A 23205-nucleotide genomic window follows, 5' to 3' on the forward strand; every position below is an offset into this window, starting at 1 on the left:
ACAAGGTGAGACTGGGAGAGGGGGAGGGGTGAGGTCAGAGTGAGAAGGTGGGGGAGGGGAGGAGGAAGTACAAGGTGAGACTGGGAGAGGGGGAGGGGTGAGGTCAGAGTGAGAAGGTGGGGGAGGGGAGGAGGAAGTACAAGGTGAGACTGGGAGAGGGGGAGGGGTGAGGTCAGAGTGAGAAGGTGGGGGAGGGGAGGAGGAAGTACAAGGTGAGACTGGGAGAGGGGGAGGGGTGAGGTCAGAGTGAGAAGGTGGGGGAGGGGAGGAGGAAGTACAAGGTGAGACTGGGAGAGGGGGAGGGGTGAGGTCAGAGTGAGAAGGTGGGGGAGGGGAGGAGGAAGTACAAGGTGAGACTGGGAGAGGGGGAGGGGTGAGGTCAGAGTGAGAAGGTGGGGGAGGGGAGGAGGAAGTACAAGGTGAGACTGGGAGAGGGGGAGGGGTGAGGTCAGAGTGAGAAGGTGGGGGAGGGGAGGAGGAAGTACAAGGTGAGACTGGGAGAGGGGGAGGGGTGAGGTCAGAGTGAGAAGGTGGGGGAGGGGAGGAGGAAGTACAAGGTGAGACTGGGAGAGGGGAGGAGGGGTGAGGTCAGAGTGAGAAGGTGGGGGAGGGGAGGAGGAAGTACAAGGTGAGACTGGGAGAGGGGGAGGGGTGAGGTCAGAGTGAGAAGGTGGGGGAGGGGAGGAGTAAGTACAAGGTGAGACTGGGAGAGGAGGAGGGGTGGTCAGAGTGAGAAGGTGGGGGAGGGGAGGAGGAAGTACAAGGTGAGACTGGGAGAGGGGGAGGGGTGAGGTCAGAGTGAGAAGGTGGGGGAGGGGAGGAGGAAGTACAAGGTGAGACTGGGAGAGGGGGAGGGGTGAGGTCAGAGTGAGAAGGTGGGGGAGGGGAGGAGGAAGTAGAAGGTGAGACTGGGAGAGGGGGAGGGGTGAGGTCAGAGTGAGAAGGTGGGGGAGGGTAGGAGGAAGTACAAGGTGAGACTGGGAGAGGGGGAGGGGTGAGGTCAGAGTGAGAAGGTGGGGGAGGGAAGGAGGAAGTACAAGGTGAGACTGGGAGAGGGGGAGGGGAGGAGGAAGTACAAGGTGAGACTGGGAGAGGGGGAGGGGTGAGGTCAGAGTGAGAAGGTGGGGGAGGGGAGGAGGAAGTAGAAGGTGAGACTGGGAGAGGGGGAGGGGTGAGGTCAGAGTGAGAAGGTGGGGGAGGGGAGGAGGAAGTACAAGGTGAGACTGGGAGAGGAGGAGGGGTGAGGTCAGAGTGAGAAGGTGGGGGAGGGGAGGAGGAAGTAGAAGGTGAGACTGGGAGAGGGGGAGGGGTGAGGTCGGAGTGAGAAGGTGGGGGAGGGGAGGAGGAAGTAGAAGGTGAGACTGGGAGAGGGGGAGGGGTGAGGTCGGAGTCAGTAGGTGGGGGAGGGGAGGAGGGAGTACAAGGTGAGACTGGGAGAGGGGGAGGGGTGAGGTCGGAGTGAGAAGGTGGGGGAGGGGAGGAGGGAGTACAAGGTGAGACCGGGAGAGGGGGAGGGGTGAGGTCAGAGTGAGAAGGTGGGGGAGGGGAGGAGGAAGTAGAAGGTGAGGCTGGGAGAGGGGGAGGGGTGAGGTCAGAGTGAGAAGGTGGGGGAGGGGAGGAGGAAGTAGAAGGTGAGACTGGGAGAGGGGGAGGGGTGAGGTCAGAGTGAGAAGGTGGGGGAGGGGAGGAGGAAGTAGAAGGTGAGACTGGGAGAGGGGGGTGAGGTCAGAGTGAGAAGGTGGGGAGGGGAGGAGGAAGTAGAAGGTGAGACTGGGAGAGGGGGAGGGGTGAGGTCAGAGTGAGAAGGTGGGGGAGGGGAGGAGGAAGTAGAAGGTGAGACTGGGAGAGGGGGAGGGGTGAGGTCAGAGTGAGAAGGTGGTGGAGGGGAGGAGGAAGTACAAGGTGAGACTGGGAGAGGGGGAGGGGTGAGGTCAGAGTGAGAAGGTGGAGGAGGGGAGGAGGAAGTACAAGGTGAGACTGGGAGAGGGGGAGGGGTGAGGTCAGAGTGAGAAGGTGGGGGAGGGAAGGAGGAAGTACAAGGTGAGACTGGGAGAGGGGGAGGGGTGAGGTCGGAGTGAGAAGGTGGGGGAGGGGAGGAGGAAGTAGAAGGTAAGACTGGGAGAGGAGGAGGGGTGAGGTCAGAGTGAGAAGGTGGGGGAGGGGAGGAGGAAGTAGAAGGTGAGACTGGGAGAGGGGGAGGGGTGAGGTCAGACTGAGAAGGTGGGGAGGGGAGGAGGAAGTAGAAGGTAAGACTGGGAGAGGGGGAGGGGTGAGGTCAGAGTGAGAAGGTGGGGGAGGGGAGGAGGAAGTAGAAGGTGAGACTGGGAGAGGGGGAGGGGTGAGGTCAAACTGAGAAGGTGGGGGAGGGGAGGAGGAAGTAGAAGGTGAGACTGGGAGAGGGGGAGGGGTGAGGTCAGAGTGAGAAGGTGGGGGAGGGGAGGAGGAAGTAGAAGGTGAGACTGGGAGAGGGGGAGGGGTGAGGTCAGAGTGAGAAGGTGGTGGAGGGGAGGAGGAAGTACAAGGAGACTGGGTAAGGGGGAGGGGTGGTCAGAGTGAGAAGGTGGGGGAGGGGAGGAGGAAGTACAAGGTGAGACTGGGAGAGGGGGAGGGGTGAGGTCAGAGTGAGAAGGTGGGGGAGGGAAGGAGGAAGTACAAGGTGAGACTGGGAGAGGGGGAGGGGTGAGGTCGGAGTGAGAAGGTGGGGGAGGGAGGGAGGAAGTACAAGGTGAGACTGGGAGAGGGGGAGGGGTGAGGTCGGAGTGAGAAGGTGGGGGAGGGGAGGAGGAAGTACAAGGTGAGACTGGGAGAGGGGGAGGGGTGAGGTCAGAGTGAGAAGGTGGGGGAGGGGAGGAGGAAGTACAAGGTGAGACTGGGAGAGGGGGAGGGGTGGTCAGAGTGACAAGGTGGGGGAGGGGAGGAGGAAGTACAAGGTGAGACTGGGGGAGGGGTGAGGTCAGAGTGAGAAGGTGGGGGAGGGGAGGAGGAAGTACAAGGTGAGACTGGGAGAGGGGGAGGGGTGAGGTCAGAGTGAGAAGGTGGGGGAGGGAAGGAGGAAGTACAAGGTGAGACTGGGAGAGGGGGAGGGGTGAGGTCGGAGTGAGAAGGTGGGGGAGGGGAGGAGGAAGTACAAGGTGAGACTGGGAGAGGGGGAGGGGTGAGGTCAGAGTGAGAAGGTGGGGGAGGGGAGGAGGAAGTACAAGGTGAGACTGGGAGAGGGGGAGGGGTGAGGTCAGAGTGAGAAGGTGGGGGAGGGGAGGAGGAAGTAGAAGGTGAGACTGGGAGAGGGGGAGGGGTGAGGTCAGAGTGAGAAGGTGGTGGAGGGGAGGAGGAAGTACAAGGTGAGACTGGGTGAGGGGGAGGGGTGAGGTCAGAGTGAGAAGGTGGGGAGGGGAGGAGGAAGTACAAGGTGAGACTGGGAGAGGGGGAGGGGTGAGGTCAGAGTGAGAAGGTGGGGGAGGGGATGAGGAAGTACAAGGTGAGACTGGGAGAGGGGGAGGGGTGAGGTCAGAGTGAGAAGGTGGGGGAGGGGAGGAGGAAGTACAAGGTGAGACTGGGAGAGGGGGAGGGGTGAGGTCAGAGTGAGAAGGTGGGGGAGGGGAGGAGGAAGTACAAGGTGAGACTGGGAGAGGGGGAGGGGTGAGGTCAGAGTGAGAAGGTGGGGGAGGGGAGGAGGAAGTACAAGGTGAGACTGGGAGAGGGGGAGGGGTGAGGTCAGAGTGAGAAGGTGGGGGAGGGGAGGAGGAAGTACAAGGTGAGACTGGGAGAGGGGGAGGGGTGAGATCAGAGTGAGAAGGTGGGGGAGGGGAGGAGGAAGTACAAGGTGAGACTGGCAGAGGGGGAGGGGTGAGGTCAGAGTGAGAAGGTGGGGGAGGGAAGGAGGAAGTACAAGGTGAGACTGGGAGAGGGGGAGGGGTGAGGTCAGAGTGAGAAGGTGGGGGAGGGGAGGAGGAAGTACAAGGTGAGACTGGGAGAGGGGGAGGGGTGAGGTCAGAGTGAGAAGGTGGGGGAGGGGAGGAGGAAGTACAAGGTGAGACTGGGAGGGGGGAGGGGTGAGGTCAGAGTGAGAAGGTGGGGGAGGGAAGGAGGAAGTACAAGGTGAGACTGGGAGAGGGGGAGGGGTGAGGTCGGAGTGAGAAGGTGGGGGAGGGAAGGAGGAAGTACAAGGTGAGACTGGGAGAGGGGGAGGGGTGAGGTCAGAGTGAGAAGGTGGGGGAGGGGAGGAGGAAGTACAAGGTGAGACTGGGAGAGGGGGAGGGGTGAGGTCAGAGTGAGAAGGTGGGGGAGGGGAGGAGGAAGTAGAAGGTGAGACTGGGAGAGGGGGAGGGGTGAGGTCAGAGTGAGAAGGTGGGGGAGGGGAGGAGGAAGTAGAAGGTGAGACTGGGAGAGGGGGAGGGGTGAGGTCAGAGTGAGAAGGTGGGGGAGGGGAGGAGGGGAAGGTGAGACTGGGAGAGGGGGGTGAGGTCAGAGTGAGAAGGTGGGGAGGGGAGGAGGAAGTAGAAGGTGAGACTGGGAGAGGGGGAGGGGTGAGGTCAGAGTGAGAAGGTGGGGGAGGGGAGGAGGAAGTACAAGGTGAGACTGGGAGAGGGGGAGGGGTGAGGTCAGAGTGAGAAGGTGGGGGAGGGGAGGAGGAAGTAGAAGGTGAGACTGGGAGAGGGGGAGGGGTGAGGTCAGAGTGAGAAGGTGGGGGAGGGGAGGAGGAAGTAGAAGGTGAGACTGGGAGAGGGGGAGGGGTGAGGTCAGAGTGAGAAGGTGGGGGAGGGGAGGAGGAAGTAGAAGGTGAGACTGGGAGAGGGGGGTGAGGTCAGAGTGAGAAGGTGGGGAGGGGAGGAGGAAGTAGAAGGTGAGACTGGGAGAGGGGGAGGGGTGAGGTCAGAGTGAGAAGGTGGGGGAGGGGAGGAGGAAGTAGAAGGTGAGACTGGGAGAGGGGGAGGGGTGAGGTCAGAGTGAGAAGGTGGGGAGGGGAGGAGGAAGTAGAAGGTGAGACTGGGAGAGGGGGAGGGGTGAGGTCAGAGTGAGAAGGTGGGGGAGGGGAGGAGGATGTAGAAGGTGAGACTGGGAGAGGGGGAGGGGTGAGGTCAGAGTGAGAAGGTGGTGGAGGGGAGGAGGAAGTACAAGGTGAGACTGGGTGAGGGGGAGGGGTGGTCAGAGTGAGAAGGTGGGGGAGGGGAGGAGGAAGTACAAGGTGAGACTGGGAGAGGGGGAGGGGTGAGGTCAGAGTGAGAAGGTGGGGGAGGGGATGAGGAAGTACAAGGTGAGACTGGGAGAGGGGGAGGGGTGAGGTCGGAGTGAGAAGGTGGGGGAGGGGAGGAGGAAGTACAAGGTGAGACTGGGAGAGGGGGAGGGGTGAGGTCAGAGTGAGAAGGTGGGGGAGGGGAGGAGGAAGTACAAGGTGAGACTGGGAGAGGGGGAGGGGTGAGGTCAGAGTGAGAAGGTGGGGGAGGGGAGGAGGAAGTACAAGGTGAGACTGGGAGAGGGGGAGGGGTGAGGTCGGAGTGAGAAGGTGGGGGAGGGGAGGAGGAAGTACAAGGTGAGACTGGGAGAGGGGGAGGGGTGAGGTCAGAGTGAGAAGGTGGGGGAGGGGAGGAGGAAGTACAAGGTGAGACTGGGAGAGGGGGAGGGGTGAGGTCAGAGTGAGAAGGTGGGGGAGGGGAGGAGGAAGTACAAGGTGAGACTGGGAGAGGGGAGGAGGGGTGAAGTCAGAGTGAGAAGGTGGGGGAGGGAAGGAGGAAGTACAAGGTGAGACTGGGAGAGGGGGAGGGGTGAGGTCAGAGTGAGAAGGTGGGGGAGGGGAGGAGGAAGTACAAGGTGAGACTGGGAGAGGGGGAGGGGTGAGGTCAGAGTGAGAAGGTGGGGGAGGGGAGGAGGAAGTACAAGGTGAGACTGGGAGAGGGGGAGGGGTGAGGTCAGAGTGAGAAGGTGGGGGAGGGGAGGAGGAAGTACAAGGTGAGACTGGGAGAGGGGGAGGGGTGAGGTCAGAGTGAGAAGGTGGGGGAGGGGAGGAGGAAGTAGAAGGTGAGACTGGGAGAGGGGGAGGGGTGAGGTCAGAGTGAGAAGGTGGGGGAGGGGAGGAGGAAGTACAAGGTGAGACTGGGTGAGGGGAGGGGTGGTCAGAGTGAGAAGGTGGGGGAGGGGTGAGGTCAGAGTGAGAAGGTGGGGAGGGGAGGAGGAAGTACAAGGTGAGACTGGGTGAGGGGAGGAGGGGTGAGGTCTGAGTGAGAAGGTGGGGGAGGGGAGGAGGAAGTACAAGGTGAGACTGGGAGAGGGGGAGTGGTGAGGTAAGAGTGAGAAGGGGGGGAGGGGAGGAGGAAGTACAAGGTGAGTCTGGGAGAGGGGGAGGGGTGAGGTCAGAGTGAGACTGGGAGAGGGGAGGGGTGAGGTCAGGGAGAAGGTGGGGAGGGGAGGAGGAAGTACAAGGTGAGACTGGGAGAGGGGGAGGGGTGAGGTCAGAGTGAGAAGGTGGGGGAGGGGAGAAGGAAGTACAAGGTGAGACTGGGAGAGGGGGAGGGGTGAGGTCAGAGTGAGAAGGTGGGGGAGGGGATGAGGAAGTACAAGGTGAGACTGGGAGAGGGGGAGGGGTGAGGTCAGAGTGAGAAGGTGGTGGAGGGGAGGAGGAAGTACAAGGTGAGACTGGGAGAGGGGGAGGGGTGAGGTCAGAGTGAGAAGGTGGGGAGGGAGAGGAGAAGGTGAGACTGGGAGAGGGGGAGGGGTGAGGTCAGAGTGAGAAGGTGGTGAGAGGGGAGGGGTGGTCAGAGTGAGAAGGTGGGGAGGGGAGGGAAGAGGGGGAGGGGTGAGGTCAGAGTGAGAAGGTGGGGGAGGGGAGGAGGAAGTACAAGGTGAGACTGGGAGAGGGGGAGGGGTGAGGTCAGAGTGAGAAGGTGGGGGAGGGGAGGAGGAAGTAGAAGGTGAGACTGGGAGAGGGGGAGGGGTGAGGTCAGAGTGAGAAGGTGGGGGAGGGGAGGAGGAAGTAGAAGGTGAGACTGGGAGAGGGGGAGGGGTGAGGTCAGAGTGAGAAGGTGGGGGAGGGGAGGAGGAAGTAGAAGGTGAGACTGGGAGAGGGGGAGGGGTGAGGTCAGAGTGAGAAGGTGGGGGAGGGGAGGAGGAAGTAGAAGGTGAGACTGGGAGAGGGGGAGGGGTGAGGTCAGAGTGAGAAGGTGGGGGAGGGGAGGAGGAAGTAGAAGGTGAGACTGGGAGAGGGGGAGGGGTGAGGTCAGAGTGAGAAGGTGGGGGAGGGGAGGAGGAAGTAGAAGGTGAGACTGGGAGAGGGGGAGGGGTGAGGTCAGAGTGAGAAGGTGGGGGAGGGGAGGAGGAAGTAGAAGGTGAGACTGGGAGAGGGGGAGGGGTGAGGTCAGAGTGAGAAGGTGGGGGAGGGGAGGAGGAAGTAGAAGGTGAGACTGGGAGAGGGGGGGTGAGGTCAGAGTGAGAAGGTGGGGAGGGGAGGAGGAAGTAGAAGGTGAGACTGGGAGAGGGGGAGGGGTGAGGTCAGAGTGAGAAGGTGGGGGAGGGGAGGAGGAAGTAGAAGGTGAGACTGGGAGAGGGGGAGGGGTGAGGTCAGAGTGAGAAGGTGGGGGAGGGGAGGAGGAAGTAGAAGGTGAGACTGGGAGAGGGGGAGGGGTGAGGTCAGAGTGAGAAGGTGGGGGAGGGGAGGAGGAAGTAGAAGGTGAGACTGGGAGAGGGGGAGGGGTGAGGTCAGAGTGAGAAGGTGGGGGAGGGGAGGAGGAAGTACAAGGTGAGACTGGGAGAGGGGGTGGGGTGAGGTCAGAGTGAGAAGGTGGGGGAGGGGAGGAGGAAGTACAAGGTGAGACTGGGAGAGGGGGAGGGGTGAGGTCAGAGTGAGAAGGTGGGGGAGGGGAGGAGGAAGTACAAGGTGAGACTGGGAGAGGGGGAGGGGTGAGGTCAGAGTGAGAAGGTGGGGGAGGGGAGGAGGAAGTACAAGGTGAGACTGGGAGAGGGGGAGGGGTGAGGTCAGAGTGAGAAGGTGGGGGAGGGGAGGAGGAAGTACAAGGTGAGACTGGGAGAGGGGGAGGGGTGAGGTCAGAGTGAGAAGGTGGGGGAGGGGAGGAGGAAGTACAAGGTGAGACTGGGAGAGGGGGAGGGGTGAGGTCAGAGTGAGAAGGTGGGGGAGGGGAGGAGGAAGTAAAGGTGAGACTGGGAGAGGGGGAGGGGTGAGGTCAGAGTGAGAAGGTGGGGAGGGGAGGAGGAAGAAGTAGAAGGTGAGACTGGGAGAGGGGGAGGGGTGAGGTCAGAGTGAGAAGGTGGGGGAGGGGAGGAGGATGTAGAAGGTGAGACTGGGAGAGGGGGAGGTGTGAGGTCAGAGTGAGAAGGTGGTGGAGGGGAGGAGGAAGTACAAGGTGAGACTGGGTGAGGGGGAGGGGTGGTCAGAGTGAGAAGGTGGGGGAGGGGTGAGGTCAGAGTGAGAAGGTGGGGAGGGGAGGAGGAAGTACAAGGTGAGACTGGGTGAGGGGAGGAGGGGTGAGGTCAGAGTGAGAAGGTGGGGGAGGGGAGGAGGAAGTAGAAGGTGAGACTGGGAGAGGGGGAGGGGTGAGGTCAGAGTGAGAAGGTGGGGGAGGGGAGGAGGAAGTACAAGGTGAGACTGGGAGAGGGGGAGGGGTGAGGTCAGAGTGAGAAGGTGGGGGAGGGGAGGAGGAAGTAGAAGGTGAGACTGGGAGAGGGGGAGGGGTGAGGTCAGAGTGAGAAGGTGGGGGAGGGGAGGAGGAAGTAGAAGGTGAGACTGGGAGACGGGGAGGGGTGAGGTCAGAGTGAGAAGGTGGGGGAGGGGAGGAGGAAGTAGAAGGTGAGACTGGGAGAGGGGGTGAGGTCAGAGTGAGAAGGTGGGGAGGGGAGGAGGAAGTAGAAGGTGAGACTGGGAGAGGGGGAGGGGTGAGGTCAGAGTGAGAAGGTGGGGGAGGGGAGGAGAAAGTAGAAGGTGAGACTGGGAGAGGGGGAGGGGTGAGGTCAGAGTGAGAAGGTGGGGGAGGGGAGGAGGAAGTAGAAGGTGAGACTGGGAGAGGGGGAGGGGTGAGGTCAGAGTGAGAAGGTGGGGGAGGGGAGGAGGAAGTAGAAGGTGAGACTGGGAGAGGGGGAGGGGTGAGGTCAGAGTGAGAAGGTGGGGGAGGGGAGGAGGAAGTAGAAGGTGAGACTGGGAGAGGGGGGTGAGGTCAGAGTGAGAAGGTGGGGGAGGGGAGGAGGAAGTAGAAGGTGAGACTGGGAGAGGGGGAGGGGTGAGGTCAGAGTGAGAAGGTGGGGGATGGGAGGAGGAAGTAGAAGGTGAGACTGGGAGAGGGGGAGGGGTGAGGTCAGAGTGAGAAGGTGGGGGAGGGGAGGAGGAAGTAGAAGGTGAGAGTGGGAGAGGGGGAGGGGTGAGGTCAGAGTGAGAAGGTGGGGGAGGGGAGGAGGATGTAGAAGGTGAGACTGGGAGAGGGGGAGGGGTGAGGTCAGAGTGAGAAGGTGGTGGAGGGGAGGAGGAAGTACAAGGTGAGACTGGGTGAGGGGGAGGGGTGGTCAGAGTGAGAAGGTGGGGGAGGGGAGGAGGAAGTACAAGGTGAGACTGGGAGAGGGGGAGGGGTGAGGTCAGAGTGAGAAGGTGGGGGAGGGGATGAGGAAGTACAAGGTGAGACTGGGAGAGGGGGAGGGGTGAGGTCAGAGTGAGAAGGTGGGGGAGGGGAGGAGGAAGTACAAGGTGAGACTGGGAGAGGGGGAGGGGTGAGGTCAGAGTGAGAAGGTGGGGGAGGGGAGGAGGAAGTACAAGGTGAGACTGGGAGAGGGGGAGGGGTGAGGTCAGAGTGAGAAGGTGGGGGAGGGGAGGAGGAAGTACAAGGTGAGACTGGGAGAGGGGGAGGGGTGAGGTCGGAGTGAGAAGGTGGGGGAGGGGAGGAGGAAGTACAAGGTGAGACTGGGAGAGGGGGAGGGGTGAGGTCAGAGTGAGAAGGTGGGGGAGGGGAGGAGGAAGTACAAGGTGAGACTGGGAGAGGGGGAGGGGTGAGGTCAGAGTGAGAAGGTGGGGGAGGGGAGGAGGAAGTACAAGGTGAGACTGGGAGAGGGGGAGGGGTGAGGTCAGAGTAAGAAGGTGGGGGAGGGGAGGAAGAAGTACAAGGTGAGACTGGGAGAGGGGAGGAGGGGTGAAGTCAGAGTGAGAAGGTGGGGGAGGGGAAGGAGGAAGTACAAGGTGAGACTGGGAGAGGGGGAGGGGTGAGGTCAGAGTGAGAAGGTGGGGGAGGGGAGGAGGAAGTACAAGGTGAGACTGGGAGAGGGGGAGGGGTGAGGTCAGAGTGAGAAGGTGGGGGAGGGGAGGAGGAAGTAGAAGGTGAGACTGGGAGAGGGGGAGGGGTGAGGTCAGAGTGAGAAGGTGGGGGAGGGGAGGAGGAAGTACAAGGTGAGACTGGGTGAGGGGGAGGGGTGGTCAGAGTGAGAAGGTGGGGGAGGGGTGAGGTCAGAGTGAGAAGGTGGGGGAGGGGAGGAGGAAGTACAAGGTGAGACTGGGTGAGGGGAGGAGGGGTGAGGTCTGAGTGAGAAGGTGGGGGAGCGGAGGAGGAAGTACAAGGTGAGACTGGGAGAGGGAGAGGGGTGAGGTCAGAGTGAGAAGGTGGGGGAGGGGATGAGGAAGTACAAGGTGAGACTGGGAGAGGGGGCGGGGTGAGGTCAGAGTGAGAAGGTGGGGGAGGGGAGGAGGAAGTACAAGGTGAGACTGGGAGAGGGGGAGGGGTGAGGTCAGAGTGAGAAGGTGGGGGAGGGGAGGAGGAAGTAGAAGGTGAGACTGGGAGAGGGGGAGGGGTGAGGTCAGAGTGAGAAGGTGGGGGAGGGGAGGAGGAAGTACAAGGTGAGACTGGGAGAGGGGGAGGGGTGAGGTCGGAGTGAGAAGGTGGGGGAGGGGAGGAGGAAGTACAAGGTGAGACTGGGAGAGGGGGAGGGGTGAGGTCAGAGTGAGAAGGTGGGGGAGGGGAGGAGGAAGTACAAGGTGAGACTGGGTGAGGGGAGGAGGGGTGAGGTCAGAGTGAGAAGGTGGGGGAGGGGAGGAGGAAGTACAAGGTGAGACTGGGAGAGGGGGAGGGGTGAGGTCAGAGTGAGAAGGTGGGGGAGGGGAGCAGGAAGTACAAGGTGAGACTGGGAGAGGGGGAGGGGTGAGGTCAGAGTGAGAAGGTGGGGGAGGGGAGCAGGAAGTACAAGGTGAGACTGGGAGAGGGGGAGGGGTGAGGTCGGAGTGAGAAGGTGGGGGAGGGGAGGAGGAAGTACAAGGTGAGACTGGGAGAGGGGGAGGGGTGAGGTCAGAGTGAGAAGGTGGGGGAGGGGAGGAGGAAGTACAAGGTGAGACTGGGTGAGGGGAGGAGGGGTGAGGTCAGAGTGAGAAGGTGGGGGAGTGGAGGAGGAAGTACAAGGTGAGACTGGAAGAGGGGGAGGGGTGAGGTCAGAGTGAGAAGGTGGGGGAGGGGAGGAGGAAGTACAAGGTGAGACTGGGTGAGGGGAGGAGGGGTGAGGTCAGAGTGAGAAGGTGGGGGAGGGGAGGAGGAAGTACAAGGTGAGACTGGGAGAGGGGGAGGGGTGAGGTCAGAGTGAGAAGGTGGGGGAGGGAAGGAGGAAGTACAAGGTGAGACTGGAGAGGGGGAGGGGTGAGGTCAGAGTGAGAAGGTGGGGGAGTGGAGGAGGAAGTACAAGGTGAGACTGGAAGAGGGGGAGGGGTGAGGTCAGAGTGAGAAGGTGGGGGAGGGGAGCAGGAAGTACAAGGTGAGACTGGGAGACTGGGAGAGGGAGGGGTGAAATAAAGAGCTGGGAAGTTGACTGGTGAAAGAGATAACGGGCTGGAGACGGGGGAATCTGATAGGAGAGGTCAGAAGGTCATGGAAGAAAAGGAAGGAGAGGAGCACCAGGGGAAGGCGATGGGCAGGTAAGGAGATAAGGTGAGAGAGGGAAACAGGAATGATGAAGGAGAGGAGATGGGGGGCAATTAATAGAAGTTCATGGCATCAGGTTGGAGGCTACACAGACGTACAAGGTGTTGCTCCTCCCACCCGAGTGTGGCCTCGTCACGGCAGTAGAGGAGGCCGTGGACTGACGTATGGGAATGGGAAGTGGAATTGAAATGGGTAGCCCCTGGGAAATCCTGCTTTTTGTGGTGGACAGAGCCTACCTAGGAGAACTTAGCAACACTCTGATCACTTAAGTGTTTTGTTTTAACTGTGTTCTTGTAAAACTTGTATCTAATTTGTGAACGCTGCTTATCTGATGATCTGTGCTTGTTATACTGCAAGTAAGATTCTCACTGCACACCAGTGCGAGTGGGAATGTACATTTGCACAAATCATTGAGAGAGGGTGTGGTGGCAGGCAGAGAGGGGACGCTGGTGGAGAGAGAGGGGAGGGTCCTGGAAGGGGAAGATAGAGGAATGGTCCTGACTGCGGGAGGGGGTGGTGTTGCCTGGCAGGGGGAGAGAGCGGGGAGTGACCTGGAAGGGGGGAGAGAGAGAGGCAAGAGGAGTTGGTCCTGGCAGGGGGCGAGGGAGAGAAGGAGAGAGAAAAAGAATAGACAAAAATCCAAGGTGGGGACTGCAGCAAATGTTACACCTGGCAAACTGGGAGAAAACTATCCGCAAGGATCCATGAACATCAACTGCAAAGCGAAACAACCAACTCTCCCTCGTCTCTACCCAGTGATCATGTAGATAGTCAGAGGCTTTTTCCAAGGGCTGAAATGGCTAGAACGAGAGGACACAGGTTTAAGGTGCTGGGGAGTAGATACAGAGGAGATGTCAGGGGTAAGTTTTTTACGCAGAGAGTGGTGAGTGCGTTGAATGGGCTGCTGGTGACGGTGGTGGAGGCGGATACGACAGGGTCTTTTAAGAGACTCCTGGACAGGTACATGGAGCTTAGAAAAATAGAGGGCTATGGGTAACCCTAGGTAATTTCTATGGTAGGGACATGTTCGGCACAGCATTGTGGGCCGAAGGGCCTGTATTGTGCTGTAGGCTTTCTGCGTTCTACCCATGAAGATTGAGAGGGGCACAAATTCAACCTGCCGTCAGTGAAAGTCATGGCACACGCAAACACAGGACATGCAAGAGAACTCCTATACGTGTGATTTTCCGCAAACACGTAGACCTCGATCCTGGGCAAAATCCAGACCAGAACGCATGGAGCTTGCCACGTAAACAATTAGCAACAAGATTTCCTCCCCACAGCACAACTGAGTTTTTCTACTGAATCAGCTGATCGAAAAGTATATCAAGGCCAAGCATTCAGAGGACACACCACAATCAACAGTGCACGGATGACGTCTCCTCATATGGGACGAAACATTTACAAGTAAATCGCCAGGATCGGAGAACAACTCAACCCAAGCATCAACCACCTGAGCTACACACGTTCACACCTTCCAAATTATTTCCATCTTATTGTCTGGCTGGGCACCAACAACCTATAGAGGAGATGTAGATGCAGCACTGGGGCTCCACAGGGGACTGTCTTGTCTCCCTTTCTCTTCACCATTTACACCTCGGACTTCAACTACTGCACAGAGTCTTGTCATCTTCAGAAGTTTTCTGATGACTTTACCATAGTTGGATGCATCAGCAAGGGAGATGAGGCTGAGTACAGGGCTACGGTAGGAAACTTTGTCACATGGTGTGAGCAGAATTATCTGCAGCTTAATGTGAAAAAGACTAAGGAGCTGGTGGTAGACCTGAGGAGAGCTAAGGTACCGGTGACCCCTGTTTCCATCCAGGGGGTCAGTGTGGATATGGTGGAGGGTTACAAATACCTGGGGATACAAATTGACAATAAACTGGACTGGTCTGTCTACACTGAGGCTGTCTACAAGAAGGGTCAGAGCCGTCTCTATTTCCTGAGGAGACTGAGGTCCTTTAACATCTGCCGGACGATGCTGAGGATGTTCTACGGGTCTGTGGTGGCCAGTGCTATCATGTTTGCTGTTGTGTGCTGGGGCAGCAGGCTGAGGGTAGCAGACACCGACAGAATCAACAAACTCATTCATAAGGCCAGTGATGTTGTGGGGATGGAACTGGACTCTGTCACGGTGGTGTCTGGAAAGAGGATGCTGTCCAAGTTGCATGCCATCTTGGACAATGTCTCCCATCCACTACATAATGTACTGGTTGGGCACAGGAGTACATTCAGCCAGAGACTCATTCCACCGAGATGCAACACAGAGCATCATAGGAAGTCATTCCTGCCTGTGGCCATCAAACTTCACAACTCCTCCCTTGGAGGGTCAGACACCCTGAGCCAATAGGCTGGTCCTGGACTTATTTCCTGGCATAATTTACATATTACTATTTAACTATTTATGGTTTTATTACTATTTAATTATTTATGGTGCAACTGTAACGAAAACCAATTTCCCCCGGGATCAATAAAGTATGACTATGACTATAATTGTGTGGTCATTACCAGGGAGAAGGTAAAGTCATTACTTCCTGTTTTAGTCAGTAACCAGATGTGGTTAAGGAGGATTTAGTTTGGTTACCACTAAACCCTTTTCTACAGCTGTTATGAATGTTTAATTTGATGGGCAGGCAATTTCCCGTTGAGCTCATTTAACAGCAGTGTTATGTTGTGAGCAGATTTAATAGGCTGGAGCAGGAAAGGCCATTCAGCCCCTCAAGTTTGTTCCTTCCATTAATGTGATCGAGGCTGCTTTGTGACTCCAGATCAGGAGTTCCCAACCTGGGGTTCATGGACCCTTTGCGTAATAGTACAGCATAAACAAGGTTGGGAATCCCCACTCCAGATGCACGGCTTTCCAACATAAATCTTCAGCGATGTGGTTAGCACCGCACTTTACATCACCAGTTCTGCCGTTCCATTGTGGCAGGTTTATTTTCCTTTTCAGCTGCCTTCATGTAACCTTTGACACCCTGACTGATCCAGAACTAATCAACCCCCACTTTAAATACACCCAGTGGCTATACCTGCAATGAATTCCACAAACTCGCCACCATCTGACTAAAGCGGTTCTTCCTCATCCTAGCTGTAAAGGGACGTCCCTCTACAGTGCAAGACTTAAAAATCATTACAAGTTACAAAAATGAATAGTGTGAAAGGAGAACAAGGAAGTAGTGTTCCTGGGCAATTTGTTTGTGACTGCTGAGATGTTCTTTGCTTGGCAGGGTGGAGATATGTCTCTACCAAGGGAGGTGTGAGGTGCTCCGTCCCTCCACTAGCCTGCAGGACATCCTTGGGCAAGGTGTAGCACCTGCTTAGCCCCCCACCCCCACTACCCCCTCAATCAGGGTCAGCGAAGCCACAGGATCAGGTGGTGGATGATCACATGAGCAGCCGGTGCAGATCACAAGTCCTGGTTATGTGACCACTGACATCAGGCAGACAATCCCCGAAGAGTATTGATAATGGCTGGGGTCACCGGTCTTGTAAAGACACTGCCCAGAGGAAGTCAATGGCAAACCACTTCTGTGGGAAAATTTGCCAAGAACCATCAGGGTCGTGGAAAGACCATGAGTGCCGATGTCACACAACAAACCTCATAATGAATTAAGATTCTCTTACTCTTCACTATTTTGATACTGGCAGATACAACATCATAAAGTGCACCTTTGTTCTGTCCTTTCTCCTGGTTACCGTGGCTCAGTAGCAAAGAGTCATTGCCTCGTCTCAATTCTAAAGGGACACCCTTCTATTCTGAGGCTGTGTCCTCTGGTCCTAGATTCTCCCACTATAAGTAATGTCCTCCTTACATCCATTCTATCTAGTAGAGATCTCCCCCACCCCCAATTCTTCTAAACTCCAGCGAGTACAAGCCCAGAGTTAATCAAACACTTCTCATTGTTGACCCTTTGATTCCCCGGATCATTCTGGTAAACCTGTACAGCAGGTTATATGGTGGTACAATATAGAAATTGGTCACCTACCCACATATTCTTGTTGTCCATCTACACCACTCCTATACTTTTCTGCACCCTGGTGACTTGAGTCTCTGCCAGTTAGGGCAGCAGTGAAGATCCCCCATCTCTGGTGGTGTTCAGGGCTTCCTTCATCGTGTCAGTAGCTTCCTCTCAGTTTTCACTACTGTCAGTCATCCAAGTCCCGGGTGGAGACTCAGGAATACCATCACACTCAGATGCAGAAGAATTCTTCACTGCTGTTTCTGTAACAGTTTGTTTTACCATTCTGGGTTGTTAGCCCTGAGCTTGAATCCCCAAACCTGGTGGATTGGTGGACCACTCTTAGTCTGGCCTCTAACCTTTGACCTATTTGGCATAGGCGACCCTAACAAGAGCCAAAGCATAAAGCCCAGACTCCAGCCGCCATAGCTCTCTGAGTAACTGAGGCACGCGAGCCTCCGAACCCTACGACAAAGTTGTGGTCTTCTCGAGTGCTTGTTTTAAATGTGCATCGCTGCCTCTGTCACACTTGGGTTTTGTGTTGCAGATACAGCCTGTTGTGTATTTAATAGCTGAGTAATCTTATATATTGTTTGAGTAAGCATTCTTCATTTAAATAATTCATCATGGGCTGTATGTATAAATCCATGAATTGCAGCAGGGCGAGAGCAGCTGACGCGACGAAGATCGATGAGCTCGTCGGGAAGGCTGTTTCTGTTCTGGGGGTGGAACTGGATCCCCTGGTGGTTGTGTCGGAGAGGAGGATCCTGCAGAAACTATGGAGCTTTATGGACAATCCCTCTCACCCCCTCCATGACAGACCGGACAAACAGAGGAGCACCTTTAGTAACGGGCTAATTCCTCCGAGGTTCACCACTGAACGTCACGGGAGATCCTTCCTCCCTGTGGCTATGAGCCTCTACAACTCCTCCTCCTCAAGTATACAATGATATGGTTTCATTGCACATCTGTATTTTGTACTATTACTTTTTAATGCCACATTTTGTATTCTTTTTCATACCTTGATGCTTATATTTCGTATTTTAAAGTATATATTTCTGACTGAGCAGCCTTGCAACGATAATTTCCTTCGGGATAAATAAAGTTTTATCTTATAACATTACCGTGTGACCTGTGTGTACCTCGCTTAAAGTAAGAGGAACAACACCTTGTATTCCGTCTGGGTAGCCTCCAACCTGATGGCATGAACATTGGCTTCTCTAACTTCTGCTATTGCCCCACCTCCCCCTCGTACCCCATCCGTTATTTATTTATATACACACACTCTTTCTCTCTCTCTCTCCTTTTTCTTCCTCTGTCCCTCTGACTATACCCCTTGCCCATCCTCTGGGTTCCTCCCCCACCTTTCTTCCTGAGCCTCCTGTCCCATGATCCTCTCATATCCCCTTTTGCCAATCACCTGTCCAGCTCTTGGCTCCATCCCTCCCCCTCCTGTCTTCTCCTATCATTTCAGATCTCCCCCTCCCCCTCCCACTTTCAAATCTCTTACTATCTCTTCTTTCAGTTAGTCCTGACGAAGGGTCTCGGCCTGAAACATCAACTGTACCTCTTCCTAGAGATGCTGCCTGGCCTGCTGCGTTCACCAGCAACTTTGATGTGTGTTGCTTGAATTTTCAGCATCTGCAGAATTCCTTGTGTTTACGAAGTTAGACTCACATTTCAGACACCAGTGTCTCTCTTCGAATTGGTTAAATGTTTTGAAATTACCCGCCTTCTGATTCCTCTTTAAACCTCCTGGCTCTTTCCCTAAACCAATGTGTGTCTTTGTCTTTGCCCTGTTCCTACAGAGGGACGAACAGGAGAACCACCCAAGTGGACCATCGGATGGGATTATTCAATCCATCAGCCGATGCCTGCAGATGTCCCTGGGATTGTCACTGTTTGGGGTGGATGTCATTGTCGACAGCAGATCTGGCAAGCTGGCAGTGATCGATATCAATGCATTTCCAGGTTAGTACAGATCAGTTACCGGGCAGTGTGCGTCGTGTCTCTACCCTGGTACATCTGTAAGTGACCACTGTTGCATTTTGCATTACCTTGGTGGCAGTGTGTGTATACATCTCTGCCAAAGGAGGTGTGAGGTGCCCCTCCCTCCGGTAGCCTGCAGGTCACCCTTGGGCAAGGTGCAGCACCTGCAATCAGGGTCACGTGAAGTCGTGGGAGCAGGTGGTGGACGGTCGTATGAGCAGCCGGTGCAGATCACAACTCCTGGTTGTGCGACCACTGACCCCAGGCAGACAATCTCTGGCGAGTGTTGATAATGACTGGGGTCACCTGTCTTGTAAAGGCACTGCCCAGGAGAAGACAACGGCAAACCACTTCTGTAGAAAAATTAGCCAAGAACAATCATGGTCCCCATGATTGCCCTCATCACACAACATGGCACATGATGATGATGTCACAGAATGACTGAAGGAATGCACCACTGGGATGCTTGGAAAGGTGCAAGTGGTGTAAACTCTTTACCAAACCAATGCAAGAGATTCTGCAGGCACTGGAAATCGAGAGCCACATGCACAAAATGCTGGAGGAACTCAGCAGGTCAGGCAGCATCTATCGAGAAGAATAACTAGTCGACATTTTGGGCCAAGACCCTGATGAGGGTCAACTGTTTATTTCTCTCCATAGGTGCTGCTTGACTTGCTGAGTTCCTCCAGCATTTTGTGTGTGTTGTCAAACTAATTGTATTCTGATTTCCACTTCCTTTTTTTCAAAACAAGGCCTTTGAAAATCTTTGAAACCATTCACTACTGACATTTTACAGCCAATTAGAACATAGAACGTTGCTGAGCACAGTAGTAGTGCTGTTACAGCCCTGGTGACCGGGGCTGATCGCCCTTCGCTGGCAGGAGTCTGTACGCTCTCTCCGTGACCTTGGGGTGCTCCAGTTTCCTTCCACATTCCATAGACATATGGGTTAGTGTGTTAATGAGTGCTTACTGTGCTGGATCTCTAAATAACTAAAAATAGAACATGTAATAGTTCCCCTTCCAGGGCTCTCTGCTCTCATTAGGATTTTTAAATTCTATTTTATTCGTTTATTGAGATACAGCATGGAGCAGGCCCTTCTGGACCTTCAGTCTGCAATCCTACCCAGCCTAATCATGGAACCATTTACAATGACCAATTAACCTACCGATCCCTGGACTGTGGGAGGAAAGCAGAGCACCCAGAGAAAGCCCACGCGGTCACGGGGAGAGCGTACAAGCTCCTTACAGGCAGTGGCGGGAATTGAACCCCAGTTGCCGGTGCTATGAAGCGTCACGTTAAGTGCTGCACTGCCATACCAACCCGTGTGCTGCTGATTATCTTCAGCCAACCATCACCAGTTCATGCAAAATTCTTGGCTGTTGCTGCAAGGTTTGGAGCATCTGTATTCAACAGGTCATCCCATTCATTGTAGAACAAACTGGCTTTGAATACAACTATCTCTGCATCTAATCTTGGTTACAGAACTTCCTGGTCTGTTTGTTGAAACAAAAACTTTTTTCTTCCATTTTTGATTGTTAGTAATCCATCTGTGTATAATTGATTCACTAACAAGGGAGAATCCTCAGACCTTGAGAGAGACTAGTGTAGAGATTGCGGGGGCCCTGGCAGAAATATTTAAAATGTCCTTAGCTACCGGTGCGGTGCCAGAGGATTGGAGGGTAGCACATGTTGTTCCGTTGTTTAAAAAAGGCTCCAAAAGTAAACCAGGTAATTACAGACTGGTGAGCCTGACAACAGCAGTAGGTAAATTATTGGAAGGTGTTCTGAGAGATCGGATATACAAGTATTTGGACAGCCAAGGGCTGATTAAGGATAGTCAGCATGGCTTTGTGCGTGGTAGATTGTGCTTAACGAATCTTGTAGAGTTTTTCGAGGAAGTTACCAAGAAAGTAGATGAAGGAAAGACTGTGGATGTTGTCTACGTGGATTTTAGTAAGGCCTTTGACAAGGCCCCACGAGAGGTCAGTTCAGAAGGTTCAGGCACTAGGTATTCATGGAGGGGTTGTAAACTGGATTTGAAATTGGCTGTGTGGGAGAAGACAGAGAGTGGTAGTAGATGATTGCTTCTCAGACTGGAGACCTGTGACTAGTGGTGTGCCTCAGGGATCTGTGCTGGGACCACTGTTGTTTGTTGTCTATATCAATGATCTAGATGATAATGTGGTAAATTGGATCAGCAAGTTTGCTGATGACACTAAGATTGGAGGCGTTGTGCACAGTGAGGAAGGCTTTCAAAGCTTGCAGAGAGATCTGGACTAACTGGAAAAATGGGCCAGAAAATGGCAGATGAAATTTAATGCAGACAAGTGTAAGGTGTTGCAGTTTGGAAGGGCAAATCAAGGTAGGACATACACAGTAAATGGTAGGGCACTGAGGAGTGTGGAGGAACAAAGGGGTCTGGGAGTTCAGATACATAATTCCCTGAAAGTGGCGTCACAGGTAGACAGAGTTGTAAAGAAGGCTTTTGGCATCCTGGAATTCATAAATCAAAGTATTGAGTATAGGAGCTGGGATGTTATAGTGAGGTTGTATAAGACTTTGGTGAGGCCAAATTTGGAGTATTGTGTGCAGTTCTGGTCACCTAACTATAAGAAGGATATCAGTAAGATTGAAAGAGTGCAGAGAAGATTTACTAGGATGTTGCCGGGTCTTCAGGAGTTGAGTTACAGGGAAAGATTGAACAGGTTAGGACTTTATTCCTGGAGCATAGAAGAATGAGGGGAGATTTGATAGAGGTTTACAAAATTATGAGGGGTGTAGACAGAGTAAATGTAAATAGGCTCTTTCCACTTAGATTAGGAGAGATAAATACGAGAGGACATGGCTTTAGGGTGAAAGGGGGAAGGTTTAGGGGGAACATTAGGGGGAACTTCTTCACTCAGAGAGTGGTGGGAGTGTGGAATGGGCTGCCATCTGATGTGGTAAATGAGGGCTCACTCTTAAGTCTTAAGAATAAATTGGATAGGTATATGGATGGGAGAGGTCTGGAGGGTTATGGACTGGGTTCAGGTCAAAGGTACTAGCGGAATAAAGTTTCAGCACAGACTAGAAGGGCAGATTGGCCTGTTTTCTGTGCTGTAGTGTTCTATGGTTCTATGTTGGAAATCCGAGCAACACACACAAAATGCTGGAAGAACTCAGCAGGCCAGGCAGCATCTATAGAAAAAAGTACAGTCGACGTTTCGGGCTGAGACCCCTCGGCAGGACTGGAGAAAAAAAGATGATTAGATTTGAAAGGTGGGGAGGGGGAGAGAGAAACACCAGGTGATCGGTGAAACCAGGAGGGGGAGGGATGAAATAAAGAGCTGGGAAGTTGATTGTTGAAAGAGACAGAAGGCCGTGGAAGAAAGAAAAAGGGGGGGATAAGCACCAGAGGGAGGTGATGGGCGGGCAAGGGGATAATGTGTGAGAGAGGGAAAGGGGGATGGGAAATAGTGAAGGGGGGGCATTACCCGAAGTTTGAGAAATCGATGTTCATACCATCAGAATGGAATATAATGTGTTGTTCCTCCAACCTAATTGTGCCCTCATCACGACACTGGGAGATGTCACTTGTTCTGGCGGATGGAGCGTAAATGCTCGGCAAAGCAGTTTTCCAGTCTGTTGGGTCTCAGCAATACACGCCAGTAGCACCAATCACAGTATATGACCCCAGCAGACTCACAGGTGAAGTGTCACCTCACCTGGAAGGACTGTCCCAGCTATGCCTGCCTGCTTGTTGTCTACGTGGAACAGTCTATGTTTCAAGCCTACACTGGTGGGCGTCCCGCACTTTTCCTACGCTGCATTGATGACTGCATTGGTGCTGCTTCCTGCACCCGTGCTGAAGTCGTCGACTTCATCCACTTTGCCTCCAACTTCCACCCTGCTCTCAAATTCACCATGTCATTTCCAACACCTCCCTCCTTTTTCTCGATCTCACTGTCTCCATCTCTGGAGACAGTTTATCCACTGATGTCTATTACAAACCTACGAACAACATCTCCTTCTCTCAATTCCTCCATCTCAGCTGCATCTGCTCTCTGGATGAGGCTTTTCATTTCTAGAATGAAGGAGATGTCCTCCTTTTTCAAGGAAAGAGGCTTCCCATCCTCCACCATCAACGCTACCCTCAATCACATCTCTTCCATTTCACACACATCTGCTCTCACCCCATCCTCCCACCACCCTAGCAGGAATAGGGTTCCTCTTGTCCTCACCTATCACCCCACTATCCCACTAGCCCCATAATTCCAGCACATTATGTCCAGCACATAATTCTCCAAAACTTCCGCCACCTCCAATGGGATCCCACTGCTAAACACATTTATCCCCCCCCCACCACTTTCTGCTTTCCGCAGGGATCACTCCCTACGTGACTCCCTTGTCCATTCCATTCGTCCCTCCCCACTAATCTCCCTCCTGGCACTTATCCTGGCAAACGGAACAAGTGCTACATCTACCTCTACACCTCATCCCTCACTACCATCCAGGGTCCTAAACAGTCCTTCCAGGTGAGGTGACACTTCCAGGTGGGAGACCGCTTCACCGAGCATCTACACTCTGTTTGCCAGAGAAAGCAGTATCTCCCGGTGGCCACCATTTTAATTCCACTTCCCATTCCCATTCCAATATGCCTATCCACAGCCTCCTCTACTGTCGTGATGAAACCACGAGGAACAACACCTTGCATTCCGTTTGGGTAGCCTCCAGCCTGGTGGCATGAACGCATGAACATTGATTCCTCAAACTTCCAGTAATGCCCCCACCACCCCTCCCACTTCACCACTTCCCATCTCCTTGCCTGCCCATTGCCTCCCTCTGGAGCTCCTCCCCCCTTTTTCGTTCCTCCCTGGCCTTCTGTCTCTTTCACAATCAACTTACCCAGCTCTTTACGTCATCCCTCCCCCTCCGGTTTTCACCGATCACCTGGTGTTTCTCTTCCCCCTTCCCCCCAACCTTTCAAATCTACTCCTCCACTTTTTTTCTCCAGTCCTGCCAAAGGATTTTGGCCCGAAACGTCGACTGTACCCTTTTCTACAGATGCTGCCTGGCCTGTTGAGTTCCTCCAGATACTTTGTGTGTGTTGCGTATTATCGATACCCAAGAGATGGGGTGTTATCTGGCACTCAATACACTGAGGTAAAAGTTCTCAACACATTGCGTCTACTCTTCAATGTACAAGGTCAAAGCTCAACCGTACCAGTCAGTACCGGAACTGCTAACATCATAACATTGACCACAGTGCTGGAGGTTTGCAATTATGTGTTTTAGATCTCGCCTGACTGGTTGAGTTCTCCAATTAGTCACGCTTCCTTCCCCTTTCTCCACCACACTGAAATTTTATTTTAACTTGAAGCAGTTATACA

At 54.8% G+C, this 23205-nt stretch overlaps 1 protein-coding gene across 2 annotated transcripts in view; it reads left to right on the forward strand.

The window, feature by feature from the left end:
- LOC134354565 (inositol-tetrakisphosphate 1-kinase-like) overlaps positions 1-23205 on the forward strand; it is a 107922-nt gene that overhangs the window by 76230 nt on the left and 8487 nt on the right. For both annotated transcript variants that reach the window (XM_063063493.1, XM_063063492.1), the window contains one exon: positions 17653-17815. In XM_063063493.1, the coding sequence (XP_062919563.1) occupies positions 17653-17815 (163 nt within the window). The remainder of the gene's footprint in view (positions 1-17652; positions 17816-23205) is intronic.

Source organism: Mobula hypostoma, chromosome 12 (assembly GCF_963921235.1).
Source record: "Mobula hypostoma chromosome 12, sMobHyp1.1, whole genome shotgun sequence".
NCBI lineage: Eukaryota > Metazoa > Chordata > Chondrichthyes > Myliobatiformes > Myliobatidae > Mobula > Mobula hypostoma.